The 20286-nt window shown below is 48.1% G+C and overlaps 1 protein-coding gene across 4 annotated transcripts in view; it reads left to right on the top strand.

Annotated features, from left to right (window-relative positions):
* NRG2 (neuregulin 2) overlaps positions 1–20286 on the top strand; it is a 161062-nt gene that overhangs the window by 137706 nt on the left and 3070 nt on the right. Inside the window, exons 5-10 of one of the 4 annotated variants that reach the window (XM_058034543.1) lie at positions 1253–1311; positions 8985–9008; positions 13393–13495; positions 14426–14549; positions 15806–15933; positions 18834–19058. In XM_058034543.1, coding sequence (XP_057890526.1) covers positions 1253–1311; positions 8985–9008; positions 13393–13495; positions 14426–14549; positions 15806–15933; positions 18834–19058 — 663 coding nt within the window. Of the gene's footprint in view, positions 1–924; positions 1002–1252; positions 1312–8984; positions 9009–13392; positions 13496–14425; positions 14550–15805; positions 15934–18833; positions 19059–20286 lie in introns of all 4 variants that reach the window. The other 3 variants (XM_058034545.1, XM_058034544.1, XM_058034546.1) reach the window with 3 other exon arrangements.

Here is a 20286-nt window from a genome sequence, read left to right as displayed (position 1 = left end):
GGGACTTGAAGGAAATTAGGGATCCTGTGCTGGACTATCCAAGGAATATGCAGAAGGTGTGAAGTGAGGGAGGGAGACAAGTTCCAGTGAGAGAAGTGTTTGACCTCACCAGGCTGGGCTCCCATGGCTGCCCAGGCTCACCTGCAGCTGCAGAGGGTGACAGTGCAGTGCTACTCACCCTGGGTGGTTCTGCAGCTCCTGCTGCACCCCTGCCCATGGCCCTGTGCTCCCCAAACCTGGCTCAGCCCTGGGGAGCTCCTTATGGGCTGGTGCCAGTGCCTGGTGGCCCTTCCCTGCCACCTGAGCATCCTGTGAGTGTGTAGCTGGTGCCCATGGGCTGGCACACCTCAGCCCATCAGGTGACCCAGGCCAGGCCAGAGCCTGAGAGAGCCTCTCACAGCATGGGAGACCCCTTCAGCTCAGCTCAGCTTTCTTCTCTGTCCCTTCCTCTCTGCTAACACAGAGACTCTGCCTGTGCTTTCTCTCTAACCACCCTGAGAACATCCCTGGTTCTTCTGGGGTCACCATGGGGAGATGCTTCCCACACCCAACGCTCGCTGTCGCCTCAGCAGTTGCTCTCTGCTTTTGGTGCCTCTTGCCAGTCTGCAGAGCAGCTCCGCAGAGTCTCTGAGAGTAGCATCCAGCCCATCTCAGTCTTCCTGCCAGCTGGTGCTTGAAGCAGGTTAGAAGGAAGGAGGCAGGCAGAGCAGGGCAGAGCAGGAGGGGTTTGGCTGCCTGCTTGAAGACCCAAACCTAAACCAGAGCTGGAGCACTGATGTTGCAGGTGCCTGGTGAAAGCAAAGAGTAAATTCGCATGTAAAACCTTTATTTTTTCCATTCATCACAATGCACTTTTTATTTCTGACCTTAGCCTCAAGAACTGTGCCAGACATGTTCTGTGATTTCTCCCCTTTTCCCCTCCAGATGTCCAAATGGATTCTTCGGACAGAGATGTTTGGAGAAACTGCCTTTGCGATTGTACATGCCAGATCCTAAGCAAAGTATGTCTGAAGACAAAAAATGCACCACACTACTAAAACCCTCCCGGGCACAGCGGTGGATGTAGCGTGCTCTAGTCAGGGATGGCTCTTGGTGTCAGCTTTGGGTAGGGCTTAGGGCTGCAGGTAAGGGTCAAGGCTGCAAGCAGACAGAGAGGAGCCGTGGAAGGGAGCAGAAGGGGCCTCACTTCAGCCTGTTTGGGTGTCATTTTGCTATCTTGTTTCTCTCTTTCTGGTTTTCTCTCTTCCGGTAGGTGTCCGATCGAATTCACAGGAGACCGGTGTCAGCATTTCGCAATGGTCAGCTTCTCCAGTATGTCTCTTTCTACTTCTCTCTCTCCTTGGTGTTGTGGCTCTGTGTCATGTCCTTAAAGCAGGTTCTTCTGTTCTCCAAGAGCCCTCTTCCTGTCTTGTGCACTGCCAGCTCTGTCCTAAGAGGAGCTGTGAACATGCCCAAGAGGAGAACTGGGGCTCGTTACCTCCCTGTTTGTTACAACGGGCTCTGCTTTCATTTCTGGTTGAGCCGAGTGCTGCTTGCTCTTTTCAGGCAAAATGCAGAGTTCATGTGGTGGGTGTGCTGTGTGAGATGAGCCTGTGCTGTGTGTGGAGCTGGGCCTGCCAGCATTGCTGTCCCGACATGGACTGTGCTGTGCAGGGCAAGATTTGGGTATTTCCCCTGTGCTCTGTAGGGTAAGATTTGGGCATTTCCCCTGTGCCATGCAAGGCAGGATTTGGGTATTTCCCCTCTGCAATGCAAGGCAAGATTTGGGCATTTCTCCTGTGCCATGCAAGGCAAGATTTGGGTATTTTCCCTGTGCCATGCAAGGCAGGATTTGGCCATTTCCCCTTTGCCATGCAAGGCAGGATTTGGCCATTTCCCCTGTACTGTGCAGGGCAGGATTTGGGCATTTCCCCTGTGCTGTGCAGGGCAAGATTTGGGCATTCTCCCTCTGCCATGCAAGGCAAGATTTGGGCATTTCCCCTGTGCTGTTCAGAGCAGGATTTGGGCATTTTCCCTGTGCCATGCAAGGCAGGATTTGGGCATTTTCCCTGTGCTGTGCAGGGCAAGATTTGGGCATTCTCCCTGTGCTGTGCAGGGCAGGATTTGTGTATTTCCCCTGTGCCATGCAAGGCAGGATTTGTGCATTTCCCCTCTGCCATGCAAGGCAGGATTTGGGCATTGTCCCTGTGCTGTGCAAGGCAGGATTTGGTCATTTCCCCTTTGCCATGCAAAGCAGGAGATGGACATTTTCTCTGTGCTGTTCAGGGCAGGATTTGGGCATTTTCCCTGTGCCACACAGGTCACTCTGGTGGCTCCCACTGCCTCTGGGCTTCCCAGCCCCACTGCCATGCCGGATACAGGATAAACCTGCCAAATGGGCATCAGACTGTGTCCCTCCTGGACACAGAGCTGTTCCTGTCTCTCCTAGGTGGTTGGACAGCTTTGCATGTGGGACTGAGCCTAAGGACAGTGACTGTGGGTGTAAATACCCTAAAGCCTTTGCACTCAGTGCTTGCCAGTTTAGTTTCCAGTTCCTACAGTCTCACTTATAGGCATAACCAGCTCATGGTGGTCAAGGTGGATGATTTTTCTGGGTCCCCATTCAATGTCCCAGCATCAGTGGGATGCTGGTCTGGGTAAGGGCTGCCCTGGCAGGACATGCAGTTACAGCACAGGAAACCTGTGACTCTCCCTGTGACCCTCTGTGGGTGTCCCTGAGACCCATCCTGCCCCACGCTGGCTGACTGGACCCACCACAAATGGTGGGGTTAAAGAGAGGCTTTTTAAAAAGAGCCAAAAAAGAGGCTTTAATTAGTGGTAACCAGAGGAGAAATGCCTCTTCAGGACGGCTCCTTGATTGCCAGAATGCCTCTCCCACTGCTCCAAGCCTAATTCCTGCCCTCCCCATCCTGGACTGGAATTGCAGGAGCCTCATTAGCACGTGCTAATAGCTGGCAAGTGCTGGAATTAGAGTCCCTTGCATGGAGCATACAGACAAGATGCAAATGGACTTTGTGGGGCCCTTGGGACAGCTCAGTGTTTTTACATTGCCTTTTGTTCCAAATTGGCTTCCCAAGCTGAAACCTCCATTGATTTATCCTCCTAGACTCCAACACCCAAGCAAGCTGTTTATAAAATGACAGCCCAGAATGTTCTATTTTGATCTTTCACCTGGTGCTAAAGGGTTTCCTTCCCTCCTGGGAGCCCTGGAAGGGTGTCAGGGCTGCAGCCAGCAGTGGGACGCTCACCCCATGGAGCTGATTTGTAGAATGTTCCATGAGGTGGTGTCCACATTAAACATTATTGCTGCCATGCTGCAAAACCAAAACAGGGGTGAAAATGAGTTTTATGTCAGGAAAATGCCTTTTGAGAGCATTAATGGCAGGAGTAAACAGCATGTGGTTTTTTTCCCCAGCTTGCAGAATCCAGCTTTTTCTGGGTCTGAGATTTGTTTTAATTTTATTCACGTGTTAGAGGAACGATGTCAGCTTTAAAACTGACACATGTACATTTCCTTGCCTCAAGTTTGCTTTAAACCACAGCATAGTAAGGTAAAAACAGCTCAACAATCCAGGCTACCTGTCTGAACTTGGATAAAATTCATATAAGAAGATGATTCATACATGTTTATAGCTGTTTTCACTTTCAGGTCACAGTTGGGTAATATAGATAGCAGCAGCACTGAAGAAAAGCTTGCACTGAACTTTCTCTTTTTCTGAGTAGGAAAAGCATTTCACTCAAGTGTGGACCCTGCAAATGCTTACCTTCTCCTTTGATCAATAATTAGGGCACAGCAGAAGTTGCTGATTTTCCATAATTCACTCAATGCTTCATCCCATATGGGTTCTGACAGGTCAAAAGCTGAAACGGATTAAATGAGGTTCAGGCATTTCCACTGGAAATAAAATAGCTCTGTCCTGATTCATGTTTTGAGAACACTGCCAGCATTTGACAGATACTTAAATAAGGACACCTATATTGGTGTTGTTTTAAATGTATTTGGGGTATTTCAGGTTTTCAGGCCTAGATTGGATCCTCCTGATTATTTAATATGAATATTAAATATGACAATGACTTTTATTAGGTATATCCCAGGGCTGAGTGGGAGTCTCTGCAGAGTGAGCTAAATTGAAGGTGCTGTTCTGGAAAGATGTGGCAAATACTTTGCTGAATTTGGGCCACAGATGGAGATGGTGCAGCATCCCAGCATCCTGCCAGATGTTGTGTGTTCTCCTTTTGGGAGCAGCTTCCTGCCTCTCTGGTTTAAACCCTTATTCACATTTTGCTCAGGTAAAACTCCCCATGTTCTCCAGGAGCTCAGGCTGTCTTTGTTTCTTTGACAGTTAGCTCTGGAGGTTTATTTTTCTCTGATTGCCCAAAACATCTGCTAGACCACATTATGATGAAAATTAGGTGTATTTAGGTAGGCTTTCTCTCATGTGAGAGTTGAGATGTGATGTTTCTTTATGTTGCTGTTCCAACCATGTGAGCAGGTGGCTATTGCCAGCCATTCTGGATACATACACCACTGCTTGAAAATAAAGAGAAAATGTTAAAGATTTTTTTTTTTTTTTTTTTTCATGTCAGGCTCACACTGTTGCTATTTTCTACCAGATTGGTGCACAGAAACTCACTAGGAATTGTATTAGTGGGGTAGCTCAGAGAACCCCCAATCTGTCCCAGCTCTGTCCACACATAAGGCTGATGGATCAGGGTTAGGAGATAATTTTGTTTAGAAAACCTTATAGAGGGACATTAAAGCAACATTTAAATCAGCTGTGTTTCACAGCTACCCTGTTCTACATCACATCAAGATCTACCTCAATCTTCTCTCTTCTACAAGCAACTTTTCAGGTCCTTGTTAAATCCTCCTGGAGGTTTACCAATAACCTGCCAGGCTTTGGGCTGGCTGGTGGCAAAGGTTTTGTAAAACATGTTGGCAGCTATTTCAGTCCTGGTGCAGCTGAGATCCTGAAAGTTAAATGTGGTCAGCAGGAACATGTATGTTTCCTAAGTCTGCACTTTTGGATTCTTTCCACTCGTGATTTATGGAACAGTTTAGAAAATTGGGATAAAGTTTTATATTTATGCTTCCCTCTTGCTTGTGGAAACTGAAACTTCATCTTAACTCTGCTGTTTATTCATCTCCACAAATAATCATCACCAATCTGGAGGACAAATGTCATACCATTCATCTTGCTTAGTGAAACATTTTCATTTTCTACTTTGTGATCCAATTAAAATTGCAGGCTGTAGCCTGCCTGTAAACACCCTCAAACAGAGCTGACATTCATATGCAATGTCATCTGGCATATTCTCCATTTTTACCCCGTATTTAATTCTTGGTTTCTTCACAAATTGAACTCTAATTCTCAGTTGGAGCCTTCCTCCTGGTGTGCTTGGAAACACAGAGCAGGATTTCCAGCAGGTATCCCTTGGGAGAGCAGTTTTGTCTTCTGCTGCTGGCCCAGCCATCGTGGAGCAGTGTGGCTTCACGGGGTGAGAGTTTCTTGTTTTTCTGGAGGATGGTCCCTCTCCCCAGCACTCACCTGGCAGCTGGGAGTGACCCTGGGTGGCCTCTGGTTCTTCATGCTCATTTGTGGTGTCCTGGTGGGCACAGGGATAAATGTACCACCTCAAGCTCTCCTGGGAAGGTCTAGATCTGAATTTTAGCTTCTCCTCTCACCTCACTTATTCAGCAGTGTCTTCCTACCTGCTGTGACTGCAATACAAAAATGATAAATGGAAGATTATTCCTTTATTTGACCTAAATTTCTGCTTCCTCCTCCACCTCTCACCCATCCGACCCCCAAACCAATATTTAGCAGCATTTTGGATTCCACAGGCATTCTGCAGCCTCCATTCAGTGTCAGGGTAGCTGCTGGCCCCTGGATCACAGGGTGATGGCTGAGCTTTGGAGGGGCTGGGGAATTGCAGGGTGTTTGTGGTTCAGCATGGCAGGGTGATCCCTGTGCCCAGGACACAGCACAGGTTCCCCTTGGGGTCTTCTAAAGTGAATTGCATGCTCCAAATCCACAGCAGATTTGAACACTCTGTTGTTTTGTGTTTGGACTCTTGATGCCAACCAAATTTGATTTATTGCTGCAGCACTGGAGGAGGTGAATGGCTGTGGAGCTTGTGGAACATTTAGAGAATTCCTGTTCCTGGAGATCCCTCGTGTCACCCAGCTCCTGACACAGCACAGTGTCCTCTGTCCCCATTGTGTCCCTCTGTCCTGCATTGCTCCCTGTACACCCTGGGAAAAGCCTGAATCAGAGACCTGCAAGTGCTGCTCTTGTCAGCACAATTGATTAGCAACAAAATTATCACCAATTTATGATCCTGCTAGTCCTCAGATGTCAGTTCTCCACTTTGTTTCCTGCCTTGGAGCATGCTCTGTGTCCCAGAGAGGGCATTTTGAGGGAATAGTGTGCAGTAACTAAACATCTTATCGACCTTTTTGGGCAATCTGAAGACCAAGTGAGCACAGCCACAGCTTTCACAGCTCTTTGCTAAGGCTTTTATCCTTTTTAATCATCCTATAAATCTACAGTTCAGTAGTGAGAGTCATCTTGCTTGAGGTGTTGCTCCTGCAGGAATACTTTACATTGAATGTTTTTGTCTGTTCATCTTTTAAAATAACTACAATACATCACAGTCACAGGGGCACTGCAGATGAAGTAAATGCAGGGCTTTGTCTTTTTTCTGATGATGAGGAAAAACATTTTCAGAAAGATTCAGGAGGCACATTTGGAATGAGATTTTCCCAAAAAAACCCTCATGTGCCCAGTTCAGGGAGCTTGGGGGATGTCTCAGCACTTCAGGGTGCTCAGCTTGCCCTGGCCAGGGAGGATGTGTGCAGAGCAGACAGGAGGATGATGATGAAGGTTATGAGCAAAATGCTTTGCCTATTTCCTCAGCCTACAGCTGCCCTGTCTCAGGGCTGTCTCACCCCAATTTATTTGAGTGGTAGCCCTTGGATAAATTGCTTCCAATGGAGCTTGTTCTGTTGAAGCTGGAGAGGACAACAAGAAACATGGAGAGACTTGGAGCGACAGAACAAGGGGGAATGGCTTCAAACTGACAGAGAGCAGGTTTAGATTGGATATTAGCAAGGAATTCTTCCCTGTGATGGCAATGAGACACTGGCACAGGTTTCCCAGCCAGCTGACCTGAGCCTGGGGAGCCAAAAGAAACAGCAGCTCTGACATGAGAGAGGCTCAGGCTCCTCAGGTCCTGCCCACCACCTCTGAGCTCACGGAAGTTTCTGAGTTTGCAAAAAATCATGAATATGTTTTGAACTGCATCCATTTGCAGCTGCAGATGTTGCAAAACACCCTGGAACAGGGAGGGATGTCTGTGTGCAGATGGACCAACAGGTTGGATTTATGGATGAAACTTGAGGTATCTCTACCTGCATTTGTCAGTGTCAGGGGAAACAGGTGTGTGCAATGGTAGGAAGACAAAAAAAGGTCAGGGCTGGATGTGAGAGCCAGGTGGTTTAGGATTAATATATTCTGTCTAGTTCTCTGCTGCCCACCACATTATGTCCATGTCACTGCCACAAAATGTACAAAAGTGCACAAAATGACTGTGAAATGCCCTTTTACACAAATGTTAGATGTGGAGCAGAGAGCAGCCAGGTTTTGTGGTCTTTAAATGATACAAAACCTTAAAGAACCCCAACTTCTCCCTACAAAATCCCCCCCCCCCCCCCCCAAACATCAGCATTGGTTTGGAGAGAAGAACCTGCTTTAGAACACGTGTTTACATGTTCTGTAACAATTAGTGCTAATCCCCCCCCACCTAAATTTTGAACAGCACTGCAAAAGAAAGCAAATATTTCTGTGCAGCAAAAAGCAGTTCCTATGGAAAATATAGTAAATAAATCTGGACATCTCCAAGCTGCAAATAATCTTGTGTGTGTGGTGATTGGGAGCAGCAGAGCTCACTTTTGTGTGTGGTGGTAAGTATGGAGAACTTTCATGTTTATGTAAGGAAAGCTGTTCTTTAGGTGATGTCTGGAAAATGACAGGAATTCAGGAAAATGGGAAGTGACTAAAATTCAGAAAAATGGGAAATGACTAAAATTCAGGATCCCTGTTTTGCACTGTTGGTTCATTGGACAGTCTCCTGTGCTTAGCACTGTCTCTGCAGGATGAGCTGCAATCTTACTTGTGCTGAATATGAATCTGGAAGCACATGCTCCCCTCTGGGCATTTTGCAGCACACTAAAACAATGCAGAGCCACGGCAGGAGTGCAGTTTGGAGGGTCACAGGCTTGGGGGGAGCTTTCAGTGCCATTTGCACTTTGGGATCATTGCCTTGCCCCGGCACTCGCAGCACCCGCGGCTGGCAGGGCTGGCAGGGCTGGCAGGGCTGGCATGGGGGTCTGTGTGCCCCGGGCTGGGTCAGGGGGGCACAGCACAGCCCTGGCCAGCCCCAGGCCCCACAGGACCCCCCCAGCCCTGTGCCCAGCTCCTCTCTGCAGCACAGCCCCGGGCACAGCGGGCATGCAGGACCAGCCAGGGCAGATCTGCCCTGTGCACAGGGAATGAATGATTTTCACCAGGCTCATGCAGTCTCTATGTGTTTTGACCTGTCAGGAGTTGTTTCAGAACAAGTGTACCTTTCCTTTTTTTTTTTTTTTTCTTTTTTTTTTTTTTCTCTCCCCTGCCTAAACAGTGAATTCCATATCAGGTACTAACAAACATGGCTCATCTCGAAAGAATTCATAATTAACTGAAAGAATTCATAATTAACTTCCACTGCAATTTGTTTGGGTCTTTCTTTGCATAACATGTGAGTTGTGGTGGGGGTTTGAAATGCTCTGAAGCATACAGTGTCTCTGTGTGAGTGCTGCTGAGCCTACCAAAGCTAACCTGCTGTAACTGCACAGTGTGTGTGTTTGTATTTTAGAGTTCTCTGACAGACCTGTTTTTCTTTTTCTCTTTCTCTTCCTTGTCTTCTTTCTGCATTGGCAGAGCATCTTGGATTTGAATTAAAGGGTATGGAACAACCATTCATTTATTAATCAGAAGCCATTAAGAGCTTCCAACATTATATTTATGGCTTTAATGGGATGATTAAAAAATCAGCTGTTCTGTTCTCTTCCCTGGCACCAAGATAGATGTTTGGATTGAAAAAAAAAAAAAATAAACCAAAAACCAAACAAAACAACAACCAAAACCAAAACCAAGCAAATCACAAATTCTAAATGCAAACCTATGAAAATGCAGGTGTATTTTTAGCAGCACTTTTTTCTTTGTTCCAAGCAGCAGCCCGGTGTGTGTGGCATGCCTGGGATGTTACAATTGCCATACATCTCCATTCAACATGCTTTTGTGTATTTAACTGAAAACCTGGGCTCTTGTGTCCATCCAAAAGGTTGCCAGCAGGCACTGCTTGGGGACAGGCAGGAATTCCAGGAATGGGAAGAGAAGTTCTAGAAATATCAGGGCTGTTACAGAAATTGCCATCCCAGTCACACTAACCTCCACCAGATCCTGCAAAGGGTCAGGATGAGCTTTGCCATTCCTCCTCCCAAAATTTAGCAGCTCCTTTTGCTTCTTGAGCAGGGTGAAATTGGGCCAAGAGAAATTGTGCCATGAGACAAATTAGTCTAGAAAACCATCCCAGGGAAGTCAGGAGCTGCCCATGAGAGTGGAGGGTGTAATGCTGAGCACCCCAGTGGCAAGTTTGGGAAAACACAGCAGTAAGTTAAATGCTTTTAAAAATATCCCCTTTGGGCATTTACCTGCTCCTGCCCAGTTACTCATAATCATATTATTTTCTTTCCATTCTCCTCAATCTGGTTTTAGATAGATATCAAGTTATCCCTTGAATAAGCAGTTGGGAAATCAAATCTTTGAGGCGCGTTTTCCCTGGAGGGTGCAAGGCAAGAGCAGGGAGGGCTGGTCAGGAGGGAGCAGAGGGGCTGGGCAGCCTGGGATGGTGCAAGGGGGTTGGAACAAGATGAGCTTTAAGGTCCCTTCCAACCCAAACCATTCAAGGATTCTGTGATGATTCTATGATTGATAACTTAACCTAAAAGCATTGGCCTGGCAGTGTCAGCCAGAGCAGATCTTCACATGAAGATGCTTCGATTCCCTTTGCTAGAGGTATGAGGACACCAGTCTTCCAGTTGTGGATCCTAAATTGCCTTGTGAGGTCCCTGAGGTGGAGGGGCATTGACCAACTGAGGCTGGAGAAATGGCTCTCCTCTAGTTTTGGCATGCCTGATCCCCCAGGACTGGTGTGCATCCCCCTGGAGCAGAAAATGTGGGAATTTTATAGCCAGGGAGCTTCAGAGAAAGCGGTGCTGCTAATGCTAATACACTTGGCCAAACCTTCAAATTGAGGATTTTTGACATCCCTTTTTTTGTTGACCTTTTGTCCCGTTCCCCATCCATGCTCCATGTCACCACAGAAGCACACACCTCCTGTCTGCAGTGCCTCTCCCCTGCCATTTGTCTGTCACTGTCCTGCCTTGCTGTGACACCATGGCTGCTCTGCTGGCATTGTGTGGCCCCATGTGGTTTGTTCTCAGTGTCTGCTGCTGTACAAGTGATGGTGCTGCTGATGAAGATGCGTTTGTAGAGCACAGAGACACGAATGGACCTGCTCTGGGATCTTCCCTGCTCAAATACAAAGCTGCAGCCTGCACTCTCTCACTTCCTTTCTGTTGCTGTTGAGATGGGTTTGCCCCAAGTGATTAGTGGAAATGGTCCTTCCATTTGTCCTGTCTCAGGGTTTCTGATTAAAACTGGAGGGTTTTCTTTCAATTCTGCCTGTGTGCTATTTGAAAAGTGCCTAAAAAATGGAGGATTAGGTTCTGCAAATGAGCTATAAATTAAAAACATTATATAAATTAAACATTATATAAATTAAAAACATATAAATCTTTAGTCAGCCTCATCTGAGGTGTTGCTTGGGCCACTCCCCCCTTCTGTTGAAGAGGGAGAAATTTCTCAGTACCATTTCTCTGGTCACACAATGTGAAGATGCTGTTATTGAGCATCAGCTTTAATGAGATGTTGGGAGCCAAGCTAAATTACTATCAGCAGATCATTCAGTTTTTAGTTTGCAGCAGTGATGCACAGCCTCACACTTTACTGCTTCGTGTGGCAGAGCTGTCAGCTCGAGACAGAGAGGCCAAATCTGCATTTCTGATGAGCTGAAACATTCCCCTGCAGTTCAGGTGAAGGTTCAGGGCAGTCAGACCCACCTGAGTCAGTGTCCCATGGCCACCAGAACCAAGGCTGGGATTTGAGCCCTGGCCAAAGAATTTTGTCCTGTTATAGGTAAAAAACCCCAGCCAAATAAACAAACAAAAAACCCCAATCAAACAACATCAACCAAAAAAAAAAAAAAAAAAAAAGGAAAAAACCAAAAAACTCAACCAACCCATAGTTTTAATGTCTTCATTCTTTCTTCCTCCTCCATGATTCAAAGGGAATTAATTCTGCTTAGGGACAAAAGTCTTTGTAGCAAAAAGCATTCCTATTGAAGGATTTTTGCTGAAAACTGGCCTCCCTCCCTCCTTTTTTTGGGGGTTTCTTTTTGGGTTTTTTTTGGGGGGGGGTTGGTTTTTTTTTTTGGTTAAAGTAGTTTTTGCTGAGAAATAGCAAAATTCTTGTCCAGTGCCATCCACATAACCAGGATGTGATCCCAGCTTGTTTTCCTAATTTGTATAAAATCTCTGAAACTCCTGTCTGAAGGAGGGAGCTGTACAACTGTAATCCCAAAGATGTGCAGGAGCAAGAAATCGTGTCTGCCATGGTTGCTGATGCCTGGGATGAGGGCACCCATACCAAAGAAACACGTCCTGGAAGGAAAAGTTTCACCCCAGAGTGGGCTCTTCCCCATTCCAGCTCCACATGGTTCCTTGGAAGGGGAAAAAACCCATAAGAAACTTTGTTTGTTAAATTTTGCATCTTAATCACAGGGTTCTTTTTCTTGCCAATCCTTGTTTACCAAACTTTTGCCCATTCCCATTTTGAGAGTTAGAAAGAGGTAACCATTTTTCTTAGCACCATTTTTTTTCTCCAAAAATGCTTTTTCCAACCTAGAATGGCAAGCTGAAATTGTTCTAAATATCCAGTTGTCTGGAATGTTTCATTGCTTCCCATTCACTTTTCTTTTTTGCTAAAGTCTGGTCCCAGGGGTTTCTGGGACCAGACCTGTTTCTCTTCTGGTTTTGTATTTGAGTGTTTGGTGGCACAGAGGGCGGAACATGGTCTGTTCAAGGTATTTTGAGTGGTGTGGGGAAGCACACTGGGCACATCAACCATGGCATGACTTTTACTGCTAATCTAGATAGGAAGAAAAAAAAAAATCAATGAATATTAAAGAAGGCACAAACCTCAAAAATTTTAACACATAGTGTGGGGGCATGAGGTCTTTGTTCATAGCTGCTGAGCTGAAACCCTCGTGGCAGCTCTGCACTGAATCCTTCTCTCAGTCATCCAGTGGAGAACCCAAATTGCCTCTGCTGCTCCTGGCAGGGGTTGCTGGATGTTGCATCTGTTCTGATGTGGCCATGAAGGAAAGGTATCCTGGCCATGGTGTTGCTGCCTGGGTCAGTGCAAACGAGATCTGAGCATCTCCTGGGAGCTCTGGTGGATGGGAATGAATCCCTCCCTTCCAGCCTGGGTTTTGGTGCAGGTGACTGGCTCTTGTGACACTTGGTGGTGTTTGGGAGGCAGCAGCAAGCTGCTTACACTTTGTGTGTGCCTCTGAGCTGCCTGATGCAATGGTATCAACCTCCTCCTAGGGTTTCATTGAGAATCCATGACTGGTTCCTGTATTTTAATCACTCCACTCCCTTTTCTTTGCCTGACACACTATCACTTCTCCATCCTCATGCTGCTTTTTGACCGTTCCAGGATGTCCCTTTCAGCCCCTGCATGCTTTGGGGCCTGTTGCTCCAGGGCATGCAGCTGCTGGAGGCAGAGGCATCCTGAGCCTGGGGTCAGGGACCACAGGGCTCCTGTGTGTGCTCCAGGGCTCCTGGACCAGCTGATCAGGGCACCAGAGAGGGGGGATCTGCTGGAAGGGAGAGGGATTCATGGGGCTTTGTGAGATTAGCCACTGTGGGAAAGGAAGGGAAGGTGAGAAGCGTGAGGGCAGAAGGGGTGAGCTACCAAATGAGAGAGGGCAAAGGCACAGGGAGACAAAAAGGGCCTTTTGAGGGGTGAGGAAGGTTGGGCCAGCTGGGCTCAGGTCTGGGGCAGCCATTAGGCAGGCAGGGGATTGGCAGGAGGATTGGCAGGAGCTCTGCCCGAGCCCTGTCCTCCGTCTCACCCCCATGCAGTGCTGGTTCCCCTGCAGCCAGAAGCAGCCCAGGTGCTGGAGCCCATCAGTAACTGGTTCCTTTCTCTCCATTTGCAGAAGCAGAGGAGCTCTACCAGAAGAGGGTTTTAACCATCACGGGAATCTGTGTGGCCTTGCTTGTGGTGGGCATCGTCTGTGTGGTAGCTTACTGTAAAACCAAGTGAGTATGGGGGGCTCACAGGCAAGAACTGCCTACAGGTTAGTGAGTGCCAGTGTTCATGTTCCACACGTCCATGGTCTTCACCCAGATGCTAATTTTAGGAGATGATGTGCTGTGGTACTCCCAGGAAGGTCTCATGCAGGAGGCCAGGGTCTCTGTCTACCGACTGTGTTTGAATAGGATGTTTTCCTGACACCATTTGCTTGTCCCCTGGAACATCATTTTGCCCAGACAAGCAACAGTTCCCTGGAACATAATTTGCCCAGACAGGCAACATTTTGCTGTGTTACAGGGAAAAGCTGGCCCCCAAGCCAGCAGCTCAGCCTCTGCCAGCAGAAGCACACTGGGCTGTTGTGCAGCAGCTGTGGGCTCAGCTATGCACATTGCAGGGACCTCCAGAGTGATCCTAATGGAACAGGAGACCTGGGAACCTCTTTTATGGTCAGCCTTCCCTGCCTGGACTGCACTTTTCTCCCTACTCAGCCTACACCTCAGTTCAGAGTGCCCCTGCAGTCAGTGGGTCTTGTGGAGCCGATGTCTCACCTTGGGCAGGCTTTGCCGCTTTGTCCTTCATGCAGGACAGGTCAAGTGCTTTGTCACCAAGGCCGAGTCAGGACTCACTTCTCCTTCTCCTTCTCCCCACTTTTCTTTTCCACTGCCAGCAGGCTCTGCTACATTGGGCTGGGCCTTGCCTTGGAAAGGGGACTCTGGAACCAGTTTCCCAAACTGTCCATGAGAAGGAAAGTTGACCCTTTTTTTGGAAAAGCAGTAGGAGCTGTTAAGTGTTGAATGCCTTGTTTTGCGTTGCTTGCAACTCTCTGCAAATACTACTGGAATATTCCCATGTTGAAGACTTGCCTTCTCTTTCATCTCTGGGGGCACAGAGCCCCATGATGGAAGGGTTCCTAATAGATTTTTTCTGTTCTAAAGGAAACAAAGAAAACAAATGCATAACCACTTGCGGCAGAACATGTGTCCTGCGCATCAAAACCGGAGCCTTGCCAATGGGCCAAGCCATCCACGTTTGGATCCTGAGGAAATCCAAATGGCTGATGTAAGAGCCTCTGCCTCCATCTCCCTGCATGCTCCTGAGGGGCTGTTTTCTGCCAGGGGTTTGACGTGGATGTGTATCCTTACACACCTGTGTGCTTGTGTGTGAGGAGCAAAGCCCAAACAAACTTGAGCAAAAGGAAAGATTCTGCATAGAAACATTTCCAAAAGCAACATCTGAAGGGGAATTTGATTTTGCTTTGAAGTGCACGATGAGATTCAGGCATTTGGGATAGGCTTGTTTTGATTAATCAAGTGTGACCCTGATTCCCACTAGGAGAGATGTTCCCAATGTTTCCTGTTTATTACTCTCTCCTGTCAAGTCCCACTTGGTGGGATGACAAATGGGATCAGCACGGCAGTGACCAGAGTCATTGTGATGAAACACGTCATGGTGCTGTGGTCAGCTGCCCATCAGCTCACCTGCCCATGCCAGGGGTTCTGTCCTGGTGGGGTGCCACTGTCACACCAATGAGAACAGTCTAAGTCTCTCTAGGACAGGATCCAGAGGGCAGTTCAGCCACTTTCGTGACTTCAGTCGTGCAAGTTTCCCTTTAAATGCCGCGAACTCAAGGGCCATCAATGGGCTGAAGTGCCTTGCCTTGAAAGGGGTCAGGAAAAGGGAAGGGGGAGGTAGAGGGGAACAAGAAGTAGCTAGAAATAAATCCAATGAATCAGCTGCAAACTCTGTTGGGTCAGCCTTAGGATAATAAAATTTATCTAGGTTGGATCCTGACCATGAAGGAAGGGGAAAGGGAATTCTAAGAACCACAGCCCCTGGCCCCATAGTACTAACTCTCAGAGAGCTTAGTGCCCCTGTGAGAAGCAGGGCTGGTTGTTAGATGAAGGAATATCTCAGCATGAATATTTGGATCACATCTGGAGCTCCTGTAGGACTCACATCTCTGACAGATTTCACGTCATTCTCTTTTTGCTGGTACTCGGTCGGGTGTAACCAGCTGTGGGCAGAGATGTGTCTCTGCTCAGTAGCTGCACATGGCACCACTGTCCTTTGGGGAATCCCTTGGCTCTCCAAACCCTTCTGCAATCCCTGTGCCACAGCCCTTTCCCAGTGTTCAAAGGGAAGGGGCAGAGAAAAGCCTCCACCCTCCTTGTCCCTTCCTGTGGGGTGCAGAGATTCTGGGTTCACTCAGTCCTCACTGACTTCACCAGAAATAATCAGGCCAGGTAATTTTTCTTTGGCAGCATTCAAAGACTAATGAATGGTGGCTGATCTGTGTGATTCTTGTTATTTTGCAGTATATTTCTAAGAATGTTTCTGCCACCGAGCACGTGATCCGAAGGGAAACAGAGACAACCTTCTCGGGAAGTCACTCCTGCTCCCCGTCCCATCACTGCTCCACAGCCACTCCAACCTCCAGCCAGAGGTGATGTATTCCATTTTCTATGGACCTTCTCCTGCTATTTGCTGTAGGATGCTGTGAGATTCTAAGATTTTCCTTTCACCTCCATTTCTGTTTTCACTTCATGTTTGGCTCTGTAGTGGCATACAAGCCATGTCTACACTGCAGGACTCTGCAAGCACAGCTGGTTAGTGAGAAGTGTGGAAAAGTGTGTTCCTTGACCTGCAGAGAGGTGCCAGCAGGATCCTGCAGCACTGACATAGCTGGAAAACAGGAGGAAATGAGCCTGTGCTTCCATGCTTTGCACAGACCCAAACAGGAGGATGTGTGTAGGAAAGGTTTTGCAGGTTGTGTCTGAAATACTTCATTAAGCACACACAGGGTTGTGTGTTTCATATTTAGAATTTATTTGCCTTGTGGGAGACAAACTACACAAAATACGACCAAATGTTTTGATTGCTTCCTCAGAGTCAAGGTCTGACTTGGAAGTCACAGGCTTTGACCAGAAAGAAAATGATCCTGTGCAATTTATCAGCCTCCACCTCAGGTGGTGGCTCCTCTTTCACTGGAAGTAATTCTGAAGCTTTTTGGAAAATTTGGTCTAGCAGGAAAGTACCAATAGTGCTTTGTGACAAAGGATGAGACATATTTTTTGGTTTCATTTCAAAATAATCACTGGGGGAAGAACCTCACGGCTTGGAACCCGAATCTTCTCAAGGTTTCTTAGAGCATTTAAATTGCAGACGGACCTCCCTATTTTTATGATGTCCAGAAAAGTCTTTCTTTCAAATGCTCTAAAGGAACTCCTGTGCTGCTTTGAGTTTGGATGTTCCAGTTCCTCCTCTTAGACAGCTCTTGTGCTTCTTCCAGTAGGTGACAGGGGTTTTCCTTGGAGATCTCTTGCCCTTGTTAGGTGACTGGTCATGTCCTCCATTAGCCTGGTGGGGTTGTCTCCATTCATCTGGGAATGCAGGAATTCTTTCAGCTGAAGCTCACAGATGGCTCCAGGCAGGTTTCCTTAGGGCCCGGGCATTCCTTAGGGTTGAGCAAGTACTCTCAGTTACAGCAGGCAAGATCAACTTCAGATGCTGAACTTGGATTTTCAGGTGAATTCCTCCCCAGATTCCTCTGGCTATACATCCAGCAAGTAGAGAGGGAGCCAGGGATGACTTGATGGGCTGGGAATTATTCTTTTTTTCCAGGGAAATCCACTCCTCATGAGCCAGACAATATGTTCTCCAGGTTTTTTTGCATTCACACTCCTCAGCCCAGCCCTGGCTAGGTGCATGCAAGCTCGAGCCAGGTGCACAGAGGCTCCTGTGACTGCAGAGCTGCACTATGCTGGCCTTCCATGCTCACTTGAAAGGCCTGGGCCATCCCTGGGCACCTCTGAAGACACAAAGATGTGTCTGGAGGGCAGCATTAACTCATGACAGCTGTAGGGAGGAACCTACCTTGGGTAGCCTCTGGTGCTGGCTACCTGCCACCTCATTTCCCTGAGTCAAGTGCAGCAAGCAGGTGCTTCTTGAAGTCATGCCAGAGGCAAACTACTGGCATAATCAGGCTCCATTTTACTCCATCAGTGCCTCTAATGAGGACGCTGTTTGAAGTTATAAATGAGCATGTGCCTGCAGCCATCAATAATTAACAACTTCTTGGGAAATCTTAATGAGGGCTGCTCTCCTCTGTAAACCCCCACCCAAAATTCTCAACCCACGCAGCTCCATCTGCAGTTTGGGAGTTCAAGGAGGTTGCTCTCATGGATCATGTGTTTCTGCAATGGTGGGGGTCAGCATGGTGGCTGTGGCACTGGTGGGACCCCCGTGTGCAGGTGGCCCTGTGCGTCCCCAGTGAGTCCTCATGGGATGTTCTCTTTGCACCCAGGCTGGGGCTGGTGGGGCTGCAGCTGCTCAGCACATCATGGTCTTTGTCTAGCACCTTGAAAGTGTTTTCCTGCCAAAATCCTTGCTAGACTTTGCTCTGCTCATTTTGAGTGGCTTCTCCTGGCTCCTCTCTGGTAGCAATTCCAAAGGGGCTGTCACTTGGCAGTGCAGGTGGCACATTTGAAGGAACTTGGCTGACTTGCCTTGGCATAGCCAATGTGTTATTCCACACCCAGAACACTTTGCAAGCACGAAGCAGAATTGCCCTGGCCTCCCTCCAGAGGCTGTCCCATCCTGCTCTCAGGCATTTATTCCGTGGTGGGATAAATACCTGCTATTGCACTGGTTTACTTCCTTTGTCCTCTAATGGCATCTCCAAGAAGGAGCAAAGAATGGCAAATCAAAGGTAGCGTTGGGAATCTGGGCTTCCCTGGCCAGATGTGTCCTGATGAGAGAGAGAGAGAGAGAAGAGGGACTGTGGTGGTGTTTACATGGGTTCCAGGAAGAGGGAAGAGAGGAGGATCTGACTCTGTTTTAGAAGGGTGATTTATTATTTTATGATATATATTATATTATCTTCTTTATATATTATATTTGTATATTATAATAGATATCAATATATTTATATATTTCATTATAAATTATTATATTATTTTATTAGGTATATTATATTAAAATATACTAAAAGAATAGAAGAAAGGATTTCATCAGAGGGCTTGAAAGGAAAGGGATAGAAAGGAATGATAAAAGCTTGTGTCTCTCAGAGAGTCTGAGCCAGCTGACTGTGATTGGCTATTAATTAGAAATAACTACATGAGACTAATTACAGATGCACCTGTTGCATTCCACAGCAGCAGATAATTATTGTTTACATTTTGTTCTCGAAGCTTCTCAGCTTCTCAGGAGAAAAAATCCTAACAAAAGGATTTCTGTGACAGGGGACAGCAGTGCAGAGGTGCAGAGCTGAGCCTGTGCCTGTGTCTTTGGGGCAGAGCTGGGTGGGGTTCCTTGCTCACTGTCCACATGGGCTTTGCTCCACAGACATGAAAGCCACACCTGGAGCTTGGAGCGAACCGAGAGCCTGACTTCGGATTCCCAGTCTGGGATAATGCTGTCCTCGGTGGGAACCAGCAAATGCAACAGCCCGGCGTGCGTGGAGGCGCGGGCGCGGCGCGGGGCCACCTTCTGCCTGGAGGAGCAGCGGCGGCCCACGACGCAGTACCGCGACTCCGTGGACTCCCTGCGCGACTCGCCCCACAGCGAGAGGTCAGAGCCCACTGCTTGTGCCACCACAGCCCAAAAATGTGTGCCTTTGCCAGCCCTAGAGTGGCGGTGCCATGGTGGAATTGGGGAACTCCAGCTCTGGTCCTACCAGAGGATGCCCAATTCTCCCAGAAGGGCATTCAGGTCAGGCAGCAGCCAGCTCTGCACCCTGTAGGTTTGGAGCACAGGGATGATGGGTCTGGAATATGCCTGGCTGCAGTCAGCAACTGTAGAGAAAAACTGGCAGGGAGAACACCCTGGGCAGCTTGGTGGGCTGCCAAGCAGGGTCTGGCCCTCAGGTGTTTGGGGAAAAGGTGTCTGTCCCCAGCACTGTCCTGGATGGCCAGGTGAGAGGGTGCTGTGTGTGGGCACAGCCTTGGGACAGGACTTGGTAGGTCCCAGCCTTCAACGAGCACAACTGCAGAGCTGAGACACCAGCAGCAGCAGTAGCAGTTGTCCTCTTCCCAGTCTGGTTCCTCATGGAGCAGAAGCACATCTCCACCCTTGTTCCAGCCCTTTGCAGGTGGCCACGAGTGACTCCTGGTGGCCACATGGCCCCTCTTGGGCAGTTGCCCTCCAAGGCAGTGGAACTTATCCATGGGGCAGAGGAGAAAGGCAGCATCTCCTGCTCTCATTCCCGTCCCTGGTCCATTCAGGCAGACCAACCCAGCTCCTATGGAGATCTCATACATCTCACACATGAGTAATAAGGCCTGGGTGAGTGAGAGAGCCTGGGCTGGTCGAATTGGGCAGAGGTAGCACTGGAAATCAAGAGGAAATCAGATCTGCTCCTTAGAAAGAGGTGGTGCTGAATAAAAGGCTAGAGAGAGGGGCTAGACCAGACCTGAGTGACCACACTGATGTTTTCACTAGATGAAAGTGGTAGATGACTTTTAGAGACACAAGATTTTTGCTAAGTCAGAGAAAGCAATGCCCAGGGTTTCCCCATCTGTGGCTTGAGCAGGGAGAGGGAATTCCAGGGACCTTCCTCAGAGACAAGCCTGGCAGCTCCAGAGGGAACAGAAAGCAGCTGTCAGGCAGATAAGAGGCAGTGAGTGAAGCCATGACTCAGCCTGCTGGGAGATGTTGCAGGATTTGCAGCAATGCAGAGTGGGAATTGTGCACTGAGTCCCTCAGGAGAAGCAGTTTGGGGGCTGCTCAGCACATGCTGCCCATTGAAGCCAGCAGCTCACCCTCCCCTGGCTCAGCAGTGCAAGGTCCCTCCAGCTGA

The sequence above is a fragment of the Melospiza georgiana genome, chromosome 15 (genome assembly GCF_028018845.1).
Source record: "Melospiza georgiana isolate bMelGeo1 chromosome 15, bMelGeo1.pri, whole genome shotgun sequence".
Taxonomy (NCBI): domain Eukaryota; kingdom Metazoa; phylum Chordata; class Aves; order Passeriformes; family Passerellidae; genus Melospiza; species Melospiza georgiana.
This window is presented reverse-complemented; position numbering and strand designations above follow the sequence as displayed.